The sequence below is a fragment of the Melospiza melodia genome, chromosome 5 (genome assembly GCF_035770615.1).
Source record: "Melospiza melodia melodia isolate bMelMel2 chromosome 5, bMelMel2.pri, whole genome shotgun sequence".
NCBI classification, from domain to species: Eukaryota; Metazoa; Chordata; class Aves; order Passeriformes; family Passerellidae; genus Melospiza; species Melospiza melodia.
Genome location: NC_086198.1, coordinates 89,270,327 through 89,295,705, shown reverse-complemented (window position 1 = coordinate 89,295,705; position 25,379 = coordinate 89,270,327). Strand labels below are relative to the sequence as shown.

At 45.1% G+C, this 25,379-nt stretch overlaps 1 protein-coding gene across 1 annotated transcript in view; it reads right to left on the bottom strand.

Annotated features, from left to right (window-relative positions):
* ATRN (attractin) overlaps nt 1-25,379 on the bottom strand; it is a 154,266-nt gene that overhangs the window by 53,846 nt on the left and 75,041 nt on the right. Inside the window, exons 18-24 of the mRNA XM_063157763.1 lie at nt 25,041-25,274; nt 23,853-23,990; nt 17,832-17,925; nt 16,444-16,496; nt 14,764-14,858; nt 13,778-13,856; nt 13,222-13,379 (exon numbers count right to left, since the gene is read on the bottom strand). Coding sequence (XP_063013833.1) covers nt 13,222-13,379; nt 13,778-13,856; nt 14,764-14,858; nt 16,444-16,496; nt 17,832-17,925; nt 23,853-23,990; nt 25,041-25,274 — 851 coding nt within the window. The remainder of the gene's footprint in view (nt 1-13,221; nt 13,380-13,777; nt 13,857-14,763; nt 14,859-16,443; nt 16,497-17,831; nt 17,926-23,852; nt 23,991-25,040; nt 25,275-25,379) is intronic.

The following is a 25,379-nucleotide window of genomic DNA, read 5'->3' as shown; positions in this document are numbered from 1 at the left end:
GAATGTCCTTTTCTGGCCCTTCAATGCTTCAGAGCTGCTGCCCGCTATTTTCAATCTTTTTTATTTAATTTTTTTTTTTTTTTTAATCGAAAAGCAAAAGAGCAGCAGCCGAGCAGAGCAGTGCCAGAGAAGGAAAAGGCCCTGGGGGCCCTGGCCCATGATGGACCAGGAACCCCAAAACTGGCCCACAAAGGGGGACCAGGACCGGTAGGAGAAATCAGAATTCCCAGAAACATCAGGAGGCCAGGCAGTGGGCCCGGCCCAGGAACTTCCTGAGCCCAATGGCCCAGGCCAAACCCATGAGGAAGGCTCTGCATTCCCACAGGCTGCACCCTGCTGCCAGCACAATGGCAGCACGGGTAGTGAGATGCTTCCTTTCCCCAAAACCACTGAGGCATGCCAGCAGCAGGGAAATAGAAGCCTTCCCCAGCAATGCCATCTGGGGTCTGGAGATGTCTGTTTCCCACAGCAAACCAGCTATGGTCTCCTCCAACTGTGCCCTCTCCCTCTGCAATGCATCAGGTTTGTCTCTCATCCGCCCCATGGCTTCATCATCCCCATCCCCTCCGGGCTGGGGATCAGAAGCAGGGCTCTTGGGATGCACCTGCCCCCCCATGCCACTAGGACGCAGGAGAGGCGGCGGCCTCCTTGGGACCATCCCCGAAAAACCACCTCCCAAACCGCCAAGAATGCTGATCTTAAAAACAGGCAGCTGGACTGCCGCACCAGTCAGCTGGCAGGCAGCCCCCGCTCCACGGAAGGAGAGACCCCCGCCAGGGCGGCTGCTACAGCAGCCAGTCCAGGATGGTCTGAGCTAGAACAAGCCGCCGGTTTCAGGGCAGTCTCTGACGCTGACACGGAGGGCAGAGCCCCCGACAACGGCAGAGCCGCCGGGACGGCCAGTCCGAGTGGCGAGAGGGCCGATGGAAGCGGCGGGGGAGCCGAAGGGGCCGATGAGATCTCCTCCTCCGCTGAGCCGGAAGCCGGAGACGCATCCTCGTCGCTGCCTAGCAACTCAGCCAGAACCAGAAGTGCCTCTTCTGCCTTCTCCGATGCAGGCGCTGGCAGGGGCGGGGAGGCCGGTGAAGCCGTGGGCAGGACCGTCTGGAGAGGCGGAGACGGGATCACCTGGAGGGACGGAGCTGGCAGGGGCGGAGAAACCTCAGAGACCGATGCCGCCCCCATGTCTGAAGGCGGAGTCTGAGAGGCCAGCTGTGGCAGCACCGCTTCCTCCCATCCCCCCGAGAGAGAGAAGGGGGGGGGAGGAGAGCAGCTCATCTGCGCAGGCTCGGGAGAAAGAGTAAAAAATATTTCTTCGCACAGCGAAGTTTCAGCCCCCGCCGTTGCGAAGCCCCCACTCATCCTCCACGGGGTCTTCTCCCGGGGACAGTGGAAACGAAGCCTGCCCATAGCAGTTAGAAATCCATTGAAAGGCAGCTGCTCTCCTTTTCAGAACTGGGAAGAGTTTTATAAATGCTGGGTAGATAGAAGGCAAAAGACCTCCCTGACTGTAGATGAACTGGAGAATAGAGTCCAGGCATTCCCAGACAAAAACATCCAAAGCGTACAGGACATCAGTAAAGAACCCAAAAAGCTTTGCCCATCAAAAGAACTCATAGAAATCTGTTTTTTCAAAAAAAAATCCGTCTTCTCTACACCAGTGTTGCCAGAGGGCAATAAGGTTCTCCTCTGAAGGAGTAAAGCGAACCACGTACTTCAAGGGGTATCTCCCCCATATAAACAGCCATAATTTTCTCACGGCTGAACCCTCAGGGATAGAAAAGTGAACAGTACCTTTCTCAAAAGTCCTGCCAGCTCTGCAGGTATGCCGCTCTTGTCTACCATGTTTCCTGAAGGTTTTCCAGAAGAAGGTTCTCTTTGTGGTCAGCCTTGGCTGTGAACTCTGTCCAAATCAGGATCTTCAGTTCTTCAGCTCCTGGCTTGAATCCACTTCTGTGGTCACTTTAAAGCAACCATCAAAAGCTACACATAGAGGATTTTTACCCAGTGCAGCAATTTTGCTCCTCTGGTCTTATCAAATTAATTTCTGCTGTGACACGAGGGGTCACCAAATATTACAGCGACCTGAGTGGGTCGCTGGAGGTGAGAGAGAGACAAGAATCTTGTTTCTTGATCAGAAGGCTGGATTTATTGATATATGATATATGATATATGATACATTATTACTATACTAATAGGAATAAAAAGAGAAGTTGCAGAGCTGCTGCTGAGCTAAGAATAGAAAGAAAGAATTCTCTAACAAAGTTGTGTCCAGGGACTCTGTCCCTAGCTTGCACTTTTTGATTGGCCCTTAATTATAAACATAGGAACATGAGCCAATCAGGTGCATCCTATTGCATTCCACAGCAGCTGATAACAATTGTTTACATTCTCTTCTGAGGCTTCTGCCTTCCAGAAGACGCAGCAATCTGAAAGAAAGGATTTCTGTGAAAAAATGTCTGCAACATATAAGCTCTCAGATTTGCATTTAAAAGGCCAGGTAGTCACTGCCTATCACTAAAAGATTTCTAGAACATGTAATTCACCCTTTTGTCATGAAGAATTTCCCAGTAAAATACTGAAGTGACAAATCAATTGATGGAATTTAGTTCAATCCTCAGTCAAGATATTAATGTAATTTGTTGATACTTTTGGTCCAGGTGTGGGAAGGTGGATGGTGCTAATCTTGTATGCAAAACAGACTGGTTAAAGAAGTAATTATACATGACACTTATAACTCAAAAAAATAATTTTAAAGAGAACCAATTTAAGAAAAACAAAAAAAACCTTTGAAATCCCCAGTTATGCCAGAAATGTATTCCTATACAGGACTGTGACACTACTACCCTGCCCTGTCCCAGCTCTTGCTTGCCAACATTGCTGGGAGCAACATTTGCCATTACAGTAAAAACAGTCAAAATCTTAATAATACAAAGGCAGGAAAATAACTGAGAGAAAAAGAAGTTCTCAGGACATTCCAGTGACATTTTTTCCCTGAAAGAAGCCCCACAGTCAGCTGAGAGCTGCCTGTGGAGTGCTGGTATCTCTGGCTCCATGTCTGGGAGCTAAACCAGCCACAGGCATTTGGGTTTGTCACCCTGTCCTGGGCTGGCTTTATGATGCTCACATTCCCATTGGTCTGTTTAGCCCAGAAATGAGTTTTGCACCTTTCAGGCTGGTTCTGAGAGCAAAGGGGGAGACAAGAAGTGCACAGTTTGTTTTCAGACACTGCACTCACTCCCCACATTCCTGCTCCTGGACTGGGATGGACAGACAGCAGGACAGAGCTCCCCTTTGCTTTTAGTTAGTTTTAGCAGCTGAAGCACAGAAGTTCCCTGGACTGTGCTTTCTCTTTGGAGCTGTTCAAACCTGCTGTGGCCTGAAGAGCAGCAGAGCACCCCCAGCTCTCCCCTGTGCCCCATGGGGCATTTCCAGCCCCGGAGGGACTGATCAGAGACTGAGTGAGCTGAGCTACAGCCCACCAGGGACTCTGGGAGTGTGTCACCTCTGCAGAACAGTGAGAGGTGTTCTTGTTCCATATTGTTCATTTTTGGTGTGCTGGTGAATGCTTTGCCTGTTAAATAAACAGCTTTTCCCACTTTTCTCCAAGGAAATCTTTTCCCGAACCAGCTGGGGGAGGAGCTGAATTTCCTTTCTAGAGGGACCCCAATTCAGAGGTTTCCTCCCAAATTTGCCCTAAACCAGGACACACCCTCTCTTAGTTCTGGATATACTTTCCCTTGTGGTTTAGCCAGGCTGAATCCACTGTCACATTTCGGTGGGTGGCTTTTTCTATTTTATTTTTACAATATGCTTTTCTCACCTTCATTACCTCTGCTCACTATTCTGACTCTTTAAATAAGCTTTTGTATAAAGAAAAGTATCTCGCTCTTTCAGCTTCTCAGCAATGGTCCACAGCACTCACTTTTGAAATACATTTGAATTTGGGGGTCTTTATTTCCAGTCTCTGGTGGGTTATGGTATTTTCAGGAGTTATTTATCATAGAAATACAGCAACTTCAAGCAACCAGCACTGGCCTCACCCAGAAGAAATTAATGCCTGATTTGGACTTAGCTTCCATAGAAAATTAATTCTGCAATTTTTTATATATTTTCCAGCCCTGCATTCAGAAAGAGAAAAAAAAACCGGTTCCTTAAAATTAAGGTAATCAATATATATGTCACTGTCAGATCTCAATAAAACATAACCCAAGAAATGCTCCTGGTATTATTAAATCTGAATTGCAGACTGTCTCTCTCTCTGGTATCCTATAACTTTTCTTATTTATGCAGCTGAAGTTTTGCAACAAGCATTCAGAAAGACTTCCAGTGCTGTAGAAAGGTATTACAATAAACCTCACATGTGAGTCACTACAGCTCATCCCAAGAAATCCCAAGGTGCAGATGTAAAACCCCAAGACTTCATTCATTGCCCCTTGCAGGCCTGGAGGGGCTCCAGGAGAGCTGGAGAGCATCTGGGGACAAGGCCTGCAGGGACAGGAGCCAGGGAATGGCTCCCACTGCCAGAGAGCAGGGCTGGATGGGAGATTGGGAATTGTTCCCTGGCAGGGTGGGCATGCCCTGGCACAGGTGCCCAGAGCAGCTGTAGCTGCCCCTGGATCCCTGGCAGTGCCCAAGGTCAGACTGGATGGGGCTGGGAGCACCTGGGACAGTGGGAGGTGTCCCTGCCATGGCAGGGGTGAGATGGGATGATCCTTCATCTCCCTTCCAGTCCATGAATCTCTGATAAAAACCCACACCCCCACCCCCAACACAGCACCTGGGAAAAATCTGGCATGAACAATTTTCAGGATTGTTCATGCTACAACCTCCTGCAAAATGGACTGAATTGGCACCACCTCCTGCCAAGGGTTAACTGCCTGTGAGAGAAATCTTCCTTTTTAAGGATTTAAGAAGGTGCTAACAAAAATATTACTTAACGGAAAAGGAACAACTTCTAAAAGGAGAAAAATGTCACCAGTTGATGCCAAAAATAAGGTGGCAGGAGCAGATAAAACACCAGCAGCTGTTTCATGTTTTAAAGGACCATTTAACTGTTCTGTTTTAAATCTTTCCATCCCACAGTAGAAGATGTAGTTTGCCTGTTCTGAAAAATCAGCATGTAATTGCATGCCTCCAAAAGTAATTACATTCAACAGCAAATTTCATCAGATTAACAAATTGATTTACGTTTCATTGTTGGGTTTCAAGAAAACCTCTCACATGGTGAGAGAGATGCAGGAAGAGAGGCTCAAAAGCACTTGCAGTTACAGCTAAGGAAAGGCAAGGGACATCATTAGCAAACAACTCTGGCATTACAATGCTTCCAGAAGCAACAGAAAAAAAGAACATTTTTGGAATAAAGGGTCCCAGAGAGTTGAGGATGATTTTCTCTCTGCACTTACATCTCTTTCTTGTTAAATATGAACAAGGCACATGAGGACCTGGCAGGAAAGCTGTCCAGATCAGCAACCTCACTGATTTGATTTCAAGCCTACATAATTATTTTACCAAAGCAATCCCTACCTATCTGAATGTGTTTTATTCTCTCTGGCCAACCACAAAGATACTCCTCCTTTGCCCTCACTGAGGGCTCTCATTCAATGAACCTGTTGCTTTTGGTTTGAGAATGACACTAATTTAGAGAAAGACTGGAAACCTCCACAGGCCATGTCCAGTCCTCAGGGGTTATTTATCCTGTATCAAATACTCAATGCTCCTTCCAAAGAGGAACTGTCTGCATTACAGACAGCTCAGGCCCTGCTTTTTAACTGTGCATGGTTTCTTTACTTTCTCTTTTTTCCATGGATAATCAAAGCCTTTTAGTCAGGCTGTAAACCTCAAAGAGGGAAAGGCAGAGAGCATGACTGCTGGCAATGATCATGCCACCTAAAGAGGGTGAAAGCCTAAAATAAAAGGAATGTGTGAGATCTGCTGTTCCTCCAGCTCTGTTTTAGCACCTGCAGGAGCTAAGGGTACCCCAAAGCTTTCCTTGGCTGTAGCAAAGTGTCATCCATCATTTAGCTCTGGAGGAAAACAAATGCTTCCTGAACTACACTAAACATGAATGGCAAATAAAATTAAAGCTTAATTGAAAGTTACATTAAGATTCTTGCTAATGCAGACCACCTGTTTTAGGCGTAATGCTGCAAATGAAACTAGCAGGTTGGTGGGGAAGAGCATTAGAAGAAGAATTGCAAATCAAAACTGCTTTAATGAAGGAGCTTTACTCTGAGCAATGAGAATTTCAGAAGGTTTCAGTATTTACATACTGGAGGACACAACATTAATGAAACACTGAAATAAACAATGATAAAGATCAGAGCAAGGGCTTTGAGGATTGTGGAGTCGTCTTAAAAATGCAATTCCTGGCAGTCTGCAAAATATGGGCTAATATTTCACACTTGGATAGCCACATTCAACATAAGAAAAACCAAGAGCCATTCCTCAGCAGAATCTCAGCCTGGTGTAAAATTCATCTGACCCTGAAACACAGGTGACACCAGGTGGCTCCACCTGAACTCTGCCTACAAACAAGACAGGAAATACCTCCGGGGCAGGGTAAAGACCCATTTCCAGCTTCACTGCCAGCTCTGCTGAGCAAGGAGATGTGAAGGGAGTTTGCCCTCCTACATCCCTACAGACCTTTTCAGCGTATCACTGGAAACCAGTGGGAACTGTTCCCAGGTCAAAGGAGACAATTAGTCACTATCACACAATCCTTTGCGAAACCCTTGGGCTGCAGAGGGAGGCAGAGAAGTCTTTTGATGCCTGTGAAAGAACAGAACTTCAGCTATTCCCTCAAAACAGCTCAGGATAGAAGAAAAGGTCTTCAAAAAATCAGTAGTCCCAGGTCTGATATACAAGGCACCTGAATCCAAGAAAGTCACAGTTCCCAGAGGTTTAACAGGAGCACAGTTGTCCTCCCACATTTATCGCACTTCATGCAGCACTGCAGCTCTTCACTGGAGCACTAAAATGAGCATTTTCCTTCCAAGTTTGGATAGTCATCCTGGCAATGGGAATTTAAGAAAAGCAACAGAAGGCAGAGAGGGAGGGAGGGCCCCAAAGGAAGGGGCTCATTAAAGAGCACCTCAGCTAATGGCTGACATCTCATTCCTTCCTGGGGATTGCACCTGCAATGGATCTGTACAGAACAGATGGAGCTGTGACACCTGGATTTCTCCTGTGGAGCCAGGCTGGGAGAGCTGGGAATGTTCAGCCTGGAAAGAGAAGGCTCTGGGATGATCCTATAGCCCCCCCCCCAGGGCCTAAAGGGGCTCCACAAGAGCTGGAGAGGGACAGGGGTCAAGGGCCTGGAGTTCCAGGACAGGAAGGAATGGCTTCCCACTGACAGAGGAAAGGGTTAGATGGGATTTGAAATTCTTCCCTGTGAAGCCATGGTACAGGTTGCCCAAGAAGTTGTGATTGCCCCATCCCTGGAATTGTTCCAGGCAAGGCAGGATGGGGTTTGGAGCACCCTGGGATAGAGGAAGATGTCCCTGCCCATGACAGGGCTTTCAATGAGATGGTCTTTAAGGTTCCTTCCAATCCAAACCCATCTGTGATCCCAAGATTCTGTGTGCCAGTCCAAACACAGCCACCTGGATCACCACAGACAAAATTCTGGTTTAATTACAGCACATTTGAGCCTGTCCCCAGTTTCCAGGTCCCCCATGAGTGACAGTTTCTGCACGTGCCCTCCTGACACCTCCTGTGCCAGCTGCCATCCACTGGAGGGCCATGAATTGTTTCACCTTGCAGCTCAGCACTCACCCTTTCAGCAGAGGAACCAGAGAGCAATGCAGCAATTGCAGTGGGCTCACCAGGACCCTCCTGTCAGGGTAAACAGCATCTCTGGAGACAGAATAACTATGACAACACATATGTGACTGAGCTAAACAATCCACAGATTGTCTTTCAGGTCCCTCCAAACCTGTTTCCATGAACTATCTGAGTAAAAAGGGATAAAGATATAAAGGAGACTATATAGATAGACCATCCTGAAATAAATCAAGTAGAGGAAACCAGAAGAAGGTTTAAGGAACTAAAATTGAAGACACAGAGGCAATTTTAGCTATTTTTCCATTACAGCCTTTATGAAATCTGAGTGAAAGGCAACAATTTCAGTGAGTTGAATGTTTCCCACTGGTTCTCAAATGCACTTCAAACAGTGGGAGCTGTGCGATGCTGCACAGTCACAGTGGCACTTTTTGAAGCCCACCACGACAATGAATTGCCAGGAAAATGATATATAGTGAATACCTAATGAGATTTTGCAAATGGCACATTTTGTATGCAAGGGCTGCAAAATTCCTTCGCCTCTTTTTGTTTCTTGAAGCATTTGGTTCATAATTAACATTTAAGTGTGTTCAAATCAAAATCCTTCAACCAACACGAAGGAAAGACGGGAGGCAATTGCCAGTTAATGATACAATTACAAACTGGTTTTGCCTTAATCAGCTCCTAAATGTCTTACACATTCTCAGAACGTAGAGATCAATGCAAGATGCTTGGAATTTGAGAGGAAAAAATCAAATATCAAATAGGACAGAATGTTAGTGAATATAAACAATAGTTTGGGTATGAAACAAGACTAAACCACCAATTTCTATTTAGTGAGTGGCAGCAAACACCATCAGCAGTAAATTTTTGTGATGAAGCAGAAACCTTACAGCCAGGGGAGAGTTTCCTGTATTAGCAGATGGAATTTTCACCCTCCTGTACACTCTGGAGAGGAATTCACTCACTGGACTTGGCCCCAGGTAAATACATCCAAGTTTAAACAGTGTTAAAACCAGCTGACATTTACACAGGTATCTGAGAGAGTTTCAAACTCTCACCATTAACTACTTGGCAGCTCCAGAAGTACAGTTTCACCTCAGAGTGAGCTGACTTTGCATGGATTTCCTTTGCTTCTTACTGTGCTATTGTACAGCACATTATTTACAGTCAATGTCTCTCTTCTACTCTGAGCTAAGTTTGGAAAGAATAACAAAGCAAACTCACAATGAAGATTAAGCAAAGAGGAAGAATAGTGGGGGAAAGATTACTATTACATTTGCATAAGTGTAAAAAAAGTCTCAATTGTTCAACGCCCACTAATGTCCTTTCCTAAAGGGTGCACTCCCAGTTTGGGGGAAGAGAGGGAATGTTTAGAGCCAGGCTGAGGACAGGAAGGTGAACAGCTGGAGTTTGCTAAATGCTGCAAAATTCCATGTGTCCAACATTTGCAGCAAAGATGAGCTAACAAAGCAGAGAGAATGGAAATATCCAGACACTATTGACAAGGCCCAACCGGGATTTTCAGGAAAGCTTGGGAAAGTAAGGCTTTAAGTGAACTTCTTCATGCTTGGAACTGCTCAGAAAGGAGAAATTAGGAAGAAGATTGCTGTATTTTGAAGGCTTTCTGCATTTTGCTGCTTTAGCTCTTTTACTGAATGATCATTTTAAGTCATTAACCAACCAGGCAGGGAAAGACATCCCAAACTAATATACTTTAAAAAAATAAATGAACTGAAGTGGTTTGAAAAAGAGGTGGAGCAAGACAAAGAAAGAAGAGCCAGAACTGAGCATTGGCAGGGACACAGCCATCTCTTACACAAAGGAACATTTACACTTTCCAAGTGCAGATTTTAACAGGCAAGGAGACAGAATAAATAAGAGACAGATTTCAATCAAGGACTTCAAGATAAAGTTTGCAATACTTATAAAAACAAAATAAGGTGGATTGTAGAATTGCTTTGCAGTAAAAACTACATTTATAAAGTTTTCTGTTGCAAGATTTTGTATAGACATAAACATTCATGTTCAAATGCATCTGTTGTATTGAAATTGAAAATAAGCCAGGACAAGTGAGTGTATGCACAATGACAGTTTACTAAGATAGTCAAACAAAGAATAAACCCCTAAAATATGATTTGGACATGCTGCACTGCCCAGGAGCAGCCCAAACACACGCATGAGCTGCCAGGTGATGCACATACGTGAGGACAGAATCATTTCCAGCAGCTTGGCAGGAGCAGAGTTTTCCTGCCTTCGACATACTCTATTAAAATCAGTGTAATTTCCAAAGGAAATTGAAACATGTTCTGTCGCTGTGTGACAGTTTAATAGTGGAGTTGCAGTGAGGAATACTGGAGGAGACAAGCTAGGAGATAAGAGAACAGTTTGCATCCTGCCCATACTGCAACATGGAGTTTTAATTAACAAGCCAGTCTGCCCTGAAGGACTGATCCCAACAGCACAGGAACTTTTCTGCAGGGAAATCAGGGATGAACCCCTTGGAAAAACAAATGAGAGAAGGAAAGTATAGGAAAGTATAATAGAAGGAAATTATTCCTGAGAAGAATGTAGCATGGGATGAGTCAAGGACTGATGGCCAGAAGTCTTAAAATCACAGAATCAGAGAGTGAGGTGGGTTGGAAGGGATCTTAAAGCTCATCTCATTCCACCCCCCTGCCATGGGCAGGGACACCTTCCACTACACCAGGGTGCTCAAAGCCCCATCCCACCTGGCCTGAAACACTTCCAGGGATGAAGCAGCCACAGCTTCTCTGGGCATTTGTCAAAAAAATCTTTGTCCCAAAAACCTGTACCATGATTTAGCTTGTATTTTATCATATCAAACACAAACTACAGAGAGCCACGACTTCACAAAAATGAAGAAAACTGGGGCATGGAAAGGACAGGTAGGGACACAGATTGCTACTGAGGGAAGGTCGGTCCCTCACAGCAGATTGCACAAGACCTGAGAGGACACGGTGGGTCTCCTGGGTTTTAGCTATGCACTGAAGAGAAAACTAACAGAAATTCTATGGACCACAGATTGCTGGTGGTTGCCAGACTTTTACACAAAAACTGTGTCTCAATGAATAAGAGCTGATGCTATTTTAGACTGTTTTGGCAAGTAATAAAGATATTAAGAAGAGCTGGTCATAAAACATTAACTTGGATTGAGTGCATACAAGCACATTCACATTAAATTAAGGATAAAGAGAGGTTAAGTGTTGTAAGAGAATCAAAGTTCACTCTAACTATGAGAAATGAAATCAAACAGTAAAATCAAGTGGATAAGGAGATCAGGAATGGGAAAGCTGCCATCTAAATATTTCTCTCAGGTCAAAGATGAAAAACTATTTGAAAGCTGCATTCTCAGAGCTAACCTCAAAAGGGACATGAGGATCAATTAGAGAGACTCTGTATTAAGGAGAGGAAAGGATTCATTAGCAATGTCTTGAAAGTCAGCAAGAAGCAGAGAGATAAAATAAGAGCTGCCAGAAGTGAAGCTGTGCCATTGCTCAGCAAATGAAAACAAAGCAGCAAGAGATGTTTCAGCCATACAAGTAAAGGAAACCAGGAGGGGAAGGGAAGAGGAGACGCTGTAAGGAGAGGTAAGTGAAAAACCAATCAGCTGTATCCCTAACACACAGTTCTGCAGCAATAAATAACAAAGAAATGAATAAGGGTAAGGTACAGCCTGGCACTGATTATGGAAATTCAAATATCAATCAAAATAACCCATAAGGTTAAAAAAAAGAATTACTTTTTTTCTTGACTCCTGCATTTATGAATTTGATGAAAGAGAAGCTAAAATATTTCAATAAATCATTGCATAAGTGCTCACCTTTGTACACACATGCTATTTCCCCTATGACAATAGTACTTACATGAAAACAAGGAGGTTTGGGACTTGTTACTTGAATATCCAATGACAAGGATTTTACATTGCAGCTCATCAACTCCTCCATATTTAAAACTCAGGACTTGAAAATAAACTAAGACTTTACCAGTTTATGAAGTAAAAACTCTCCAGCTGCAAACTGATTATCAAAACTGTAAGTGATATTAAAAAGAGTCCAAAGCCAACCTGCCAAATCTTCAATTTGCAATCAACAAGACAAAGTTTCCCAAGTAATTAAAACCCAGTATCTTTAGGAAAAGGTGATAAGAACATTTCACAAGTATTCCTAATACTTTTTTTTAATTCAGGAAAAATATCACTATAGCTTAAGGACCTTTTTTCCAGGTGGATCTCATTTTCTTGCTCAATATTATCCTGTGCATTATTTTTGTTGAAAGAGTGAGTTTGCGTGACCAATAAGTTTGAAACACTGAGTGCACTGATGTGAAATGTCAGCTTTCACAAAACAATCGCATGAACAAGGCTGAAGATGGAAGGATTTGGGTTCCCATATTTGACCAAGTTTCTTCGATGAGGCAGAATTCAAATATGCCAAGCTTTAGCTGAGCTCTGTGGCTGCCCCATCCCTGTAATTGCTGGAGCTGGACAGGGCTGGAGAAAGCTGTGCTAGCCAAAGCTGTCCTTGCCCATGGCACCTTTAAAGCCCCTTCCAACCCAAATTGCCATTCCATGATCTCCGCACCAGACCTCCAAGGATTTTGTCCTTCCAACACCCACATCACTCTGAGCACACAGGGAGCTGATACTTGACCAGCCCACTGCAAGAAGTTGGCTGGGGCTGCTCTGAATTGTGAGCTGCCTCAGCAGTTGCAGGATTTGTAACTGCAATCACAGAGTGATTCTGTCTGATTTTATCACCATCAATCACAGAGTGACTCTGTCTGATGTTATCACCCCCAATCACAGAGTGATTCTGTCTGATTTTAGGATCACCAGTCGGAGAATGATTCTGTCTGATTTTATCACCACTAAGCTCCGTCCCTGCTCATTCTGCACCACTTCATCCCCACGGCCAGCCTGGTGCCTCAGGCACTGCCTGCCAACCACCTATCTCTAATAAAGGGGAAGGATGAGCTGCTGGTCCTGCACGTGCCACCAGCCAGAAGCAGCAGCAGGAGAAAGGGGGTGGCCCTTGAGCTGGGCCTTTTGAGTACCAGGCACTAAAGAGCTCCTAAAGCATTTCCTCTGTCTGCTCTTTCCAGGCTTCCTTTTCAGCTTTATCACTCTTTTTCTACAACACCAAGATCTGCACATTTGAAGTCAGACACCTTGTCAAACACGGCCCTGTTAATAAACGAGTATCTCTATTTCACATCTTCAGATCCACTGGGCTGAGGCATGATCAGAAGATTCCTCACACCCTCTTCCTCTTACCCAGGAACATCAGACTCTGTCTGCTCTGGGATTACACCAGCCTGGCTCAGCTTGGATTCCTCCACACACAGCAAACTGCCACAGTTTTGAGAGAAATAGAAAAAGCATCTTTAAACAATTTGACATATGTTAGCACCTCCTACCTGTATTTTTATGGGCCAGGTGAAATTGCTGACGTAAACAAAGAAGGTGATGTTCGGGTTGTTGCGGAAATCAAATTTCTCATTGGAGAAACTGTCCTTGTACTCTTTTATATTAGTTCTGGAAACAACTGGAATTTCCTCCCCAGCCTGTGTGCCAGCTGTTGTAAGGAGTAGCAAGAAAAGGTATTTCAAGGTGTACTTAAGAAAACAAACAAAAGGGCAAACCATCCTAAATTCTAATTTTAAAAAATTAACTATTCATTCAAAACCAACTATGTCAAGCTGCACTGCATTATCAAAACCGCTGTGTGCCAAGATGTTGCATTGTAAAAAATCAAATTTGCACTTTCAATGTTTACAAAACAACACTATAAAAGTTGAAAACATAGGTTTTTTTTAAACATTTTACTCCCCCCCTTAGGCTAACAATTTAAAAACACTATGCAAAAAGTACATGGGTTAAAAATCCCCCAGAGTTTTCCCACTTAAATCTGCCTTTTTCAGAAACTGCTAAATGAAAGAAGCTCCTGAGTTACTCAGATCATCCTCAATTTACCTGCAAAACTTGTGGACCAAGTAATGTTAAGGTTGAAGTTTTTAGATGCATTGATGAACATGTCCAGGTCTCTGTTTTGCTAAAGGAAGAAACAAAAAAGAAACCCCATTTTCAGAATAAGCAGTTTTACTGTACTGTTTCCTAGGAAATCATTGCTAAAAAAAATTATCTTGAAATTTGTAACATAAAGAAAATACATCATGCTAAAAACTACATAATGTATTTTCTGGAAGAAGTATTCTCCTCCTCAAGGAGGAAAAATATACATAACAAAGGAGTCGTGTACAGAATATCAATGGAAGAACTGAGACACAAGATGCGGGATGAAAACAAGCAAAACATCTCTGCTCTGGAGCCAGGCCAAGGGAGATGGGATTGCTCAGCCTGCAGAAGAGAAGTGCCTGAGGAGTGCCTGGAGGGGCTCCAGGAGAGCTGCAGAGGCACTGGGGACAAGGGATGGAGGGACAGGAGCCAGGGAATGGCTCCCACTGCCAGAGGGCAGGGATGGATGGGAGATTGGGAATTGTTCCCTGGCAGGGCGGGCAGGGGCTGGGCTGGAATTCCCAGATTTGCTGTGGCTGTCCCTGGATCCCTGGCAGTGCCCAAGGCCAGGCTGGACACTGGGGCTGGGAGCAGCCTGGGACAGTGGAAGGTGTCCCTGCCATGGCAGGGGGGTTTGGAGCAGGATGAGCTTTCAGGTCCCTTCCTACCCAAACTGCTCTGTGGTTTAAAAAAAACTGGAATGGCTCAGAGGTTGTTCCAACAACTGGTAAGAATCAGCTGTGGCTCTTTATGAAATCTCCCTGTGATGATTTGGGACTGCACAGCCAAGCCAAGGTCAAAAAGCTCTGGGTGCTTCATGGAGCAGGACATACCTTACATATCACAGGAGTACACCCAAAGACCCACAGAACTGTAACAACTCATTGCCTCCAGGGCCAAGAGAAGACAAAGGACAAAGTTAAAAGGGAAAATAGAAAATGTACCTCTTCTGGTGTTGCTACGAAGTTGATTGCTGTGTAGTAGCGATCGTCCTCCTGGGAAAGGCTGAAGGTGAACTGATAGTCAATGAGCAGAGTATCTGTAAGGAATGCAGGGAGACAGTTATCCCATCTCCTGGAATAAAGTAACTTCTGTAAAGCAAGGCATGTTACTGAAGGGTTTCTTGGACAACCAGAACACAACACTATCGTGACACTGCTACAAATTACTTCAACCTACATATGATCCCACATAAGGAACAAAAAACTCCAGGAGCTGAGCCCAGCTAGAGAGGGAAGAGAGCTGGCTTATACTTGCCAAGCAACAGCCTCCAGTCTTGATCTAAATCAATATTCCTACCTATACACTGTAAAAAACATGCCAAAAGATTTACTTTTCCAGCCTGCAATACCTCTGTGATCAAAGGGAATAGCAGAAAAGTTCAGTAGCTGTGTAATTCCCACTGTGTAATTCCCACTTGGAAGGGGACAGTGGTCCCCCCATTCCAGGTTTCTGTACATCAGCAGATTTTCCTGGAGAGGTTCTACAGAGCAGCTGGTTGGTCATGAACCCAGCTGCCATCCTGCTCTGGGACACACCCCACCCAGGCATGCCAGGAGCAGCCTCTGGTCTGTCTGTCTGTCTGCCCAGGCTGGTGTGAGCCACAGCCACCTGTGGGGTGCACTCACCCACCTCAGTACCTTACCACTCCTGCACACTGCTGTGACTTGTGCACATTCCTGAAACCATGCAGAGATATTCCCAGCAATAATAACCAGGAACTGACACACCAGGTGCTGTTTTCCTCTCTCTGCCTCCCAGTGACCCCTCATTGACTGACACAGGTCAGACAAGCTGCTGGTGTCCATCAGACACAGCACAGAGAAACACTCAGGGAATGAAACCAAGCAAGAGTGGATCTGGGCAGCACAAGGTTCTTCCTGTAAGAGCTGCAAAGCTTTGCCTTTCTCCACTTTTCATCCCTGCCATTTCAGCAAGGAATTTGGTCATTTTTACACAGAGATGCCATGAGGAGCCAGCAGTGCCCTTGTTTGGCCACACAAGCAGAATTCAAATAAGCCAAAACCAGGCAGTTGATAATTTCTGTGCTGGACAAAACCACTACTGGAGACTTTAATTTAAGATTCCATCTCTCCACGCCTGCCAGGCTGCTGATTGCTAATATTTGCAAATAGAAGCTGGAAAGTTTCCATTAGGTAATCTGAATCTTGGCAAAGGATCTTCTGGAACTGCATGGGAATCCAACTGCTCATTTCAGAGGAAACGTGGCAATTTTGAAATCCATTCTAACCTGGACCAGAATTTAAAATAAACAGTATTTTGCATTTCTAAAAATTCTAAGGACACTCCTTGTTTTTTACCTGTTAGGAATATAGTTTAGAGTGCTCTCCAAAAGACCAGATTTCATCTCAGTCACATGAAAAACATTCAAAACATTGTTCAAAAGATCTAATCATCACACGGACCTTATCAAGAAAAGTATTTTCATTCTCTTTAAACAACGTATTTGAGAAAAGTGAAGGTTTTTACAGCTATTTTTTAGTCCTTTCCTTAATCCCCCATACTTTAAACATATGCTGAGGCAACTGAAACAAGTTTTAAATAAGTTATTTTAAACTTCAAGCACATTTTTTATCTCCAAACAAAATCCCAAGGGTACTCACAGTAACACGTCCCTTTAAGTGGATTTCCTTGATATCTGTTTTCAACTTCACACCTAAAAAGAATATACCTTTTTTAATAAATGGAATTTTTTTTGCAGTTCTATTTATTCCCAGCCACTAAATACCAGAAAACACAACCTGTGCTGAGAGCAGTACATAATTAAAGATGAATGTCTGAGCTAGACTGGGCTGATGAAGAAATTTCATGTTCGGTCCAAGTCCAACTCATATGCAGTAAAAATGCAATATAAAATTCTGGATATTAACGTTTGCATCCACCTGGAAGGTATTTATTAGCTCTCCACAATGCATGGAACTGGATTAGCTTAGTCATTTATGGCTATTCCAGGTTCTATCCTATAAATGTTTACTCATGTGAGCAATGCTTTAAAAATAAACCTGGCAATGAAATTATTTGGAATTAAATTATTTCCCCTAACATTACACTAAAAGCATTTCTGTTATGTTACAGAAAAACCTCCCGCAAATTTGTTGCTCTAAAACTGCTCCATTAAACTGCTTGAATGTCAAAGGCTCATTTCCGATATATTTACACTCACACTGAACAGCACCAGAGAGCACGGACGGTGAAATCAGCACGGACGGTGAAATGTGCCGGGTAAAAAGAAGATATTGAAGGATAAAGCAAAGCAGAGAGAGCCCAGAGCAGGCCCTGGAGCTGCTGCAGGGCTGGAGCCCCTCTGCTCTGGAGCCAGGCTGGCAGGGCTGGGAATGTTCCCCTGGAGAAGGGAAGGCTCCAGGCAGAGCTCAGAGCCCCTGGCAGGGCCTGGAGGGGCTCCAGGAGAGCTGGAGAGGGACTGGGGACAAGGGACAGAGGGACAGGAGCCAGGGAATGGCTCCCACTGGGAAAGGGCAGATTGGGCTGGGATCTTGGCAAGGAATTGCTGGCTGGGAGGGTGGGCAGGGGCTGGGCTGGAATTCCCAGATTTGCTGTGGCTGCCCTTGGATCCCTGGCAGTGCCCAAGGCCAGGTTGGACACTGGGGCTTGGATGCCCCTGGGACAGTGGGAGTTTTCTGCCATGGCAGGGGGTGGAACGGGATGAGCCCAGAGTCTCTTCCAACCCAAACCATTCTGTGATTCTATGTATAGTTTGGGGCGTGAGGATTTTTTCAGCCATCCCTTCTGCATGATATTCCCAGTTGAAATGTTTTTAAAATTGGAATTCTTCAGGAAATCATCCTGTTCATGATATTCCCCAGGGGACCCACGGCTGGCTGCACCCTCAGTGCAGTCAGTCAACTGTCAGGAGGAAGAAATGAGCAGAGACATCATAAACACAACCATTAAAAAATGGGGGGGAGGAGGGGTGTCTAAGGTGGTACGTGCACAATTTTTTATTGCAAATAAGAAAGGGAAATGAACTCACAGCTGACACTCATCTCCTTTGATTCCCTTGGTTGTGCAGAAACATTTCCCTGTGTTTGTGTTGCAGACGGACGCGTGGCCATTGCACTTGCAAGCTGTTGAGCAGAGGGGAGAAGATGCAACGTTGAATGAAGAAGAGAAGCAAATTCAATAGCAATTAAGTCCTTTAGTTGTCAAACTGAGATACATCAACAATTAACATGCAGATGAAAACCCATTTGGTGTCCTTTGCTTTCTTTGTGCTACAGAAGGCAGATGAAAATAGAACCGTGCGTCAAAACAGAGCAAGCACAGGCTACCCAGGACTGGTGGTTTGTATGAAATTATCATCAGACTCAGCTTTTTAGCCTCAAAAATTCATTTAACTTCCTCTCCTATTGTTAGACAGCAGGGCTGATATCATAACTAGGAAGGAAAAGACAATATTTGAAATAATTTTGGGCTTGTTAACACATTTCAGCCAAACTCAAAACTCTTGAGAGAAGAATTGGGAAAATAAAACAAAGCCCATGGGACTTCAGGGGCTTTTTCCAGAAATAAATAAACAGACCTTGGGAAAAATAATATTTCATCAGTCCTACTGAGGAAACAATGTCATCATCAACAGCATCAGCAGAAAAGATCTGGTGCTAAGATGGTGATGATGTCCATGCTGGGACTAGTTCCCCAATATATTTTAGGATAACTTTGTGCAGAATGTCATTGAGTTGTGGTTGAAGCAAACCTGCACAGCCCTGAACAACTTCAGGTTTGGGGCATGCCCAAAACAGACCACCTCATTCACCTGAGTCTGCTCAAGATCCAACCCAAGGTAGAATGGTGAGGACATACAGGAGATTTTCTTCATAAAAATCCTTCTGATTTAAGCTAAATGCTGATATTGACACACTTTGAGACCTTTATTTTCAAAGATGTAGGGGAGAAACAAAACCATACCAACAAGTAAGAACAAAGCCTACACAGCCAGTTGACTTTGACATCTTGTTCACTCTCACTGCAAGAACGGATTTAACAAATTCTGGCATGTAGGTGCCATTTAGGAGTCACTCTGCCAATGCAGGTGCATCCATCTGGAGCTGTGCGCAGCAGAGTGTACAATATAAGGGAAAAACTACACAAAGCAAAGATCCCTTGTTTATGGTCCTTGAGCTTGCTGGGAACAAGATGCTTTAAAGGCCAGAGCCTCCTTGTTAAGAAGACATATTCCTCCTCATTAAGCAGCCATGCCAATCAATGTACCAGCAGATTCTTAGACATCAAGTCCCCATCCTGAATGCCAGCTTTGGACCTTATTTTAGGAATCCTTTTGACATCTTCTTTCTGTTGGCACACAATGGAAGCTATACTGTATCAGGGACACTTAATTGTGCTTCTCAGATGTGGATGAGTGGTTTCCTAGCAGCAACACAGAGCAAAATAGGAAGAAGCAAAAAGGCCTATTGTTGGAACAAGGAGACTGAATGAAAATTCAACAAAGTAACTGTATTCTGTGAAGGAAACACTCTTTTCATTAGTGCCACTTAAAGAAAAATAAGTCTTAGTACTACTGAGAATGTCTTGTACTTCTTTCCTTATGCTTTGCACAAGGGAAGCAAAGTGACGTTGGATCAATATTCAATATGAACATGTTGTAGTGTGTTGTTACATACATGAAATTTCTCTTGATTTTTTAACCTCGGGTTGTTTAAAGGCAGATTGCAGCATCTTGAGCAATATCATTAATTTTTCTTTCCTCTCTGCTCTTTAGCATATCAAGAAGACTGAACACTCAAATATCTCTATTTAAAACAACAGAATCTATTCATTTATCCACTTTCCTACAAGCATGTAACTGGAGATCATTCACTAAATAACTGGAATATGCACAGAGACATCTTCTCATGGCTTTTCAGAGACCTTTAAATTTTGGAAACAAACTATTGATAGAATGTTCTAGACAAGCCTGCTGGAGTTTACAAATGACAATTTCCCACTGGAGCCAGAGAATAGAGCAGAAGCCCACAAGCACTGGAAATGGCTTTTTGACTGTGAATCCTGGTTAACAGCCTGATGACGAACCATGTTCTACCTGCTGGTGTTCCTCCTACCTTCTCCACAAAGCAGGGCTCCCATGCTCACTCAGAGATGGTCATGGGGGCCCTCACTGCTCTTTCTGTGTTTGTGATGGGCCAGCTTCCCAAAGGCAACACCACCAGCCACCTGCCAACACTCCATGCACGTGCTTCAGCTGCCCTGCAGGGCCCTCCAAGCCCTGGCAGAGGGAAGCAGGCAGGTCCATGGCAGCAGCAGCTCATGGGCCACCAGTGAAGGATGTGTTCAGAAGTGCTGCCACAGCTGCAATCTGATTTCAGGCATAATAGTGCCTTCCCTTCACTTGCAAATAACTTCCTTATCTCCCACCAGCATATTTTCATGGGAAACTTTAACCAGAAAATTCAGAAAAATCCTGAATGCAGAGAAAGCACCTTGCAGCTATTTATACATTTGATGTGCTGCATTTCCTGCCCTTCTTGATTAATACTTCTCTACTTGGACACTTCCTAAAAGCAACCTCTGAGGAGTGATTTACCTGCCATTTAGTTATTATCTGCCTAGCTCTGCCAACACCAGGGCGTATGATGTGATGCAGACAATTTTTTCAGGGAAATAACTGCAGTTTGACAAAATATTTTCACTACAAGTAATATAATCTTGTGTTGGGCCTTTTTACAGAGATATGCAGGACTGAAAGCATTGAAATAAAAGAGGGCAGGGTTAGACAGGATATAGGCAAGGAATTGTTCCCTGGGAGGGTGGGCAGGGGCTGGCACAGGTGCCCAGCGCAGCTGCAGCTGCCCCTGGATCCCTGGCAGTGCCCAGGGCCAGATTGGACACTGGGGCTGGGAGCAGCCTGGGGCTGTGAGAGGTGTCCCTGCCATGGCAGGGGGTGGCACAGGATGGTCTATAAGAACCCTTCAATCCCAAACCATTCCATGATCCCAGGACTCACACTAGGCAGTGAGTGTGCAAGCACACAGATGTTTGTGTGTGTGTCAGGCTGGAGTGTACAACAATAGTCTGCAGCATGGCTGTGACTGTGGGCTCTAAAAACAGAGCAGCACTAAGTATTGCTCACAAATGCACAGAGTGAAATCAGCACACTATTAATGGGAAAGGATGGAAGGACCACAGCTAACAGAAGGGAGAAAACAGGAGCTAGCTCTGCTACCTATCAGCCAATCCTTATCTGAAGAACTCCCCTCTGGAAAGGTTTTCACCAAGCAAAAATGACTAATAGGCAGAAGTCAGCCTGGCTGCATCAGATAGGGTGATTTGCTCTTGCTTTCCCTTTCCCAATCCACTTCAGTCTTTCTGCCCAGGTTCCTGCTTCCCTCATTCTTTCCCCTTCCCAGTAAACAGTGTTAAATCACAGCAAATTAAAAACCTGGGTCCAAAGCACTTGAGAGCAAAGCACTTCTGACAGGAGCTACTGGTTCCATCAGATAAGGAACAAACGCTGTTCCACAATCTCTCTACACATTTTCTAATTGCTTCTTCAGGCATCTGGATGATTGCAGTCTGTCATTCATTATCTCAACAACAAACTATTTTGGGACAATCCTCATGCACAAGAGTCCAAAGGAGCTTACTCTCCATTTCCACATACACGGAAAAGCGACACCTACCAACAGGCACGTTGTGATGCAGTGATTAAAACTGAAAGCTCAGGGTAGAATTCTGTATTTTCTCAGTCAATTCAGCCTCAATTTATTCATTACTTTCAAGTAAACTTTAGAGCATTTCAAAGTATATTCACCTGAAATGAGCTTATGAGTATCAGCAGTATTTTATCTGGCAGATAAGGTTGTGAAATCAAGTGTCAGGGATGCACCTTCTCCTCTGAGGCCCTGTGCTGTGTGTTGGAATTCCATATCCCTTTGTTCTAAGGAGGGCAGCAGTATCCCTGTGAGTTTTTCACCCCCTTCTTTGAATCTCTCCATTGGGAAGTTCCTCATAGCCCCAGCCATCACCACCTCCCTCTTCTTGAGGAAACAGGACTCCATGCTGCAGCTACTGACCCTCATGTTCATACAAAAGGTCAGCACTACTCCCAATAAACATCCTAAATTAATATCCAACTATTTTCTACTGGATTGTGCCACATTTGGGAGAAGCAATAAAAAGTCTTCAATGCCCACTCATTAATCACACCCAGTTCATTCTTCCAGGCTGGCCACAAACCACCCACACTCATTTCACAGGAGCACTGACACTGCCCTGAGCAATGTAATTTTTATTCTACCTTTTCCATTCCTGTATCTAATTGTCTCATTCCATCTCACTATACTCCACTAACATAATCCACTGGGTCAGTGCTGTTTAACATCTCTGCTGGTGACAGGGGCACTGGGACTGAGGAACCCACAGCAAGTGTGCTGGTGACAACACACTGGTAAGGTCAGCATGCAGGAGGGGAGGGGGACATCCAGACAGACCTACATGGCCCCCAACAGTACCTGGATAGCACAGTGGGGGCCTGGACACACCAGAGACATGGGACTGTGTGAACCTCATGAAGTTACACAAGGCCAAGTGCAAGGTCCTGCATGGGGCTGGAGCAAGGCAGAGCACAAGCACAGGATGGGTGGGGAAGGGCTGGAGAGCAGCCCTGGGGAGAAGGACCTGGGGGTGCTGCTGGGTGAGAGCTGGACACGACCCAGCCCAGAGCCCCCCCGTGCCTGGGCTGATGGCAAAGGCAAGGTGGGAATTGTGTCCCTGTGCCCCTCCCTCAGGTGAGAGCCCACCTGCAGAGCTGCCCCAGCCCTGGGGCCAACAGCAGGAGGACGTGGAGCTGCTGCAGAGAGCCCAGAGGAGGCCCCGGAGCTGCTGCAGGGCTGGAGCCCCTCTGCTCTGGAGCCAGGCTGGCAGGGCTGGGAATGTTCCCCTGGAGAAGGGAAGGCTCCAGGCAGAGCTCAGAGCCCCTGGCAGGGCCTGCAGGGGCTCCAGGAGAGCTGCAGAGGGACTGGGGACAAGGGACAGAGGGACAGGAGCCAGGGAATGGCTCCCACTGCCAGAGGGCAGGGCTGGATGAGATATTGGGAATGGGGAATTGTTCCCTGGCAGGGTGGGCAGGCCCTGGCACAGGGTGCCCAGAGCAGCTGGGGCTGCCCCTGGATCCCTGGCAGTGCCCAAGGCCAGACTGGACATTGGGGCTGGGAGCAGCCTGGGACAGTAGGAGGTGTCCCTGCCATGGCAGGGAATTGGAATGAGTTTTATGGTCCCTTCCAACCCAAACCATTTGATGATTCTTTGATTAAATCTCTTAGGAGCAAGAAACACCTTCCCTCACTTCTGCACCTCTCACACCTGGTCTCTCGTTTACAGTTGGTCTCCCCATGCCAGAGCACTGAAAAATTCACAGCAGTTCAAAACTACACCACAAGGTTGCAGGTCAAAACTCCAAGTCTTCCATGTATATTTGTCAATATTAAATGCATTGCTCTTTCAAGGAAGACTTTTTCCCAGTTTGTTAACAGGATCTTGCACAGCTGAAAATGGTTCTTTGTGCCAAAGAGTCCCAAAGCACTTTACAAACTGAAATGCAATTTTAACAGGGCTCTCCTAATCCTCAACTGAAATCCAGCCAAGTCTTCAGTGAAACACTGCAAGCCTTTATGAAGCAGACAATTTTAACTATAAACACAGAACACATTAACCAAAAGGAATAGAAGGTGAAACTTAGATAAGCAGAAATTTGTTCAAGACATTTGGATCAACACTGTTTCTTTTAAATACAGGATCATCAAACACTAAAATACAGACATTTTTCATTGTGGTCATTCCAAGTTTAGAAAGGAGGCCATAAAATCATCTTTACATGCATGCAGTGAAAGCTATTCCACTCAGCAGTCTGGGTGTCTTTGATTTGAAGAAACAAGAATTGAGCCTCACCCACAGGAAAGAAAGCATGAATTATCAGGATGTAATTTGTGCTAGGCCAGCAGAGGACTGAGCAGAGCGGGAGCCTCGGGGCTGCACTTACGCTGGCAGGTGCCCCCGTTGGTGGGGTCCCCGTAGTAGCCCGAGATGCAGGTCTCACAGTGCCTGCCCGTGGTCAGGTTCTCACACTTCTCACAGACGCTCTCGTTCACACACCGGCTGTGCCCGTTACACTGGCACGCTGTGGGAAAAGCAAACAGGAAAAGCCCCTCTGAGTGCAGGGGCTCAAACACAGCCCTCAGAGACCCCCGGAGGCTGTGCTGGGCAGGGGACAAATGAAACCATTTCATGCACCTTCCCCAGAGCTTCTCGTCTCTTGCTAGCGATACATGGGCCCAAAGACTGGTGTACATCAAAAAATGGAATTTAGAGCAACACACTGAAAACTGAACTGCAAAACACTACATGCACATTGTACTGGAAGCTGCTGGTGGGAGGGATTTACAAGGAACAGAGAGGGGAGTGTGTTACATGGCTTTGCAAGGGTTTTTCAGGGTGAGAGAGACGAGAATCTTGGCTTCATGATCAGAAGGCTGGATTTATTAATTTATGATATATAATACATTAAGACTATACTATAAGGAAATAGAGAGAAAAGTTCAGAAGTTTGCTAAGCTAAGAATAGAATACGAATCAATAACAATAGTTCTATGTCCAAGCAGAAAACAAGGACAATTCTCCTGTGAGTGGTCAGCAAATTCAAACACTCACAGAAGACCAATCACAGCTGCACCTGTTGCATTCCACAGCAGCAGAGAACCATTGTTTACATTCTCTTCCTGGGGCCTCAGCTTCCCAGAAGAGGAAAAATCCCAAAGAAAGGATTTTTATGAAAAAATGTCGGTGACAGAAGTGTTGGTTTTGTGTCAAAAACATTAGTTAAAAATCATACTAAGCATTATTGACACTTAAAATGACCTTCAAAGGAAGATGTGCCTTCCTTTCAAACAGACTTAAAATAAATAAACAAACAAAAGTTAAAATCTCGTAAAGATCTGTAGCGAAAGGAAAAATTTCTCCCAAGTAATAAATGTCTTCATGCAGCAAACATGCGCAGTTCAGCTGCTTCACAGCCCCTTCCATCATCTCCAAGTGTGTAATTCCTACTTATATTCCATGCTCTTCTCCCCCCTCCATTAACAGGACGGAACACAAGACACCACCACAGTGTTGAAAACTCTCTCCCCTTGCACTCAGTGGAAAGGCAGGACAGTGAAACGCTGCTCTTTACCTGGACACTGGATGAAGGACCAGTTGTAGCTGGTCTCTGCAGGGCACATGCTGACGTTGAGCACAGGCTCCAGGCTGTGTTTCCCTGGCGTGGAGGGGGTGGGCATCCTGACAGGCCCCCGGTAGGAGCCCTCGATGCACTTGCCCTTGCCGGTGTTGCTGGGATCCGTGCACCACCCGCAGCCCGGCTGCTCCAGGCACTGAGCACAAGTGCAGTACCCTGAGCAGTTTTCAGCTACAAAAAAACAAACCACGATACAAAATTGTGGGAAAAAAGCACAATCTCAAACACAGGCAACAAAAAATGCAGAATGTATTCTATAACTGTATTTTTATCTCA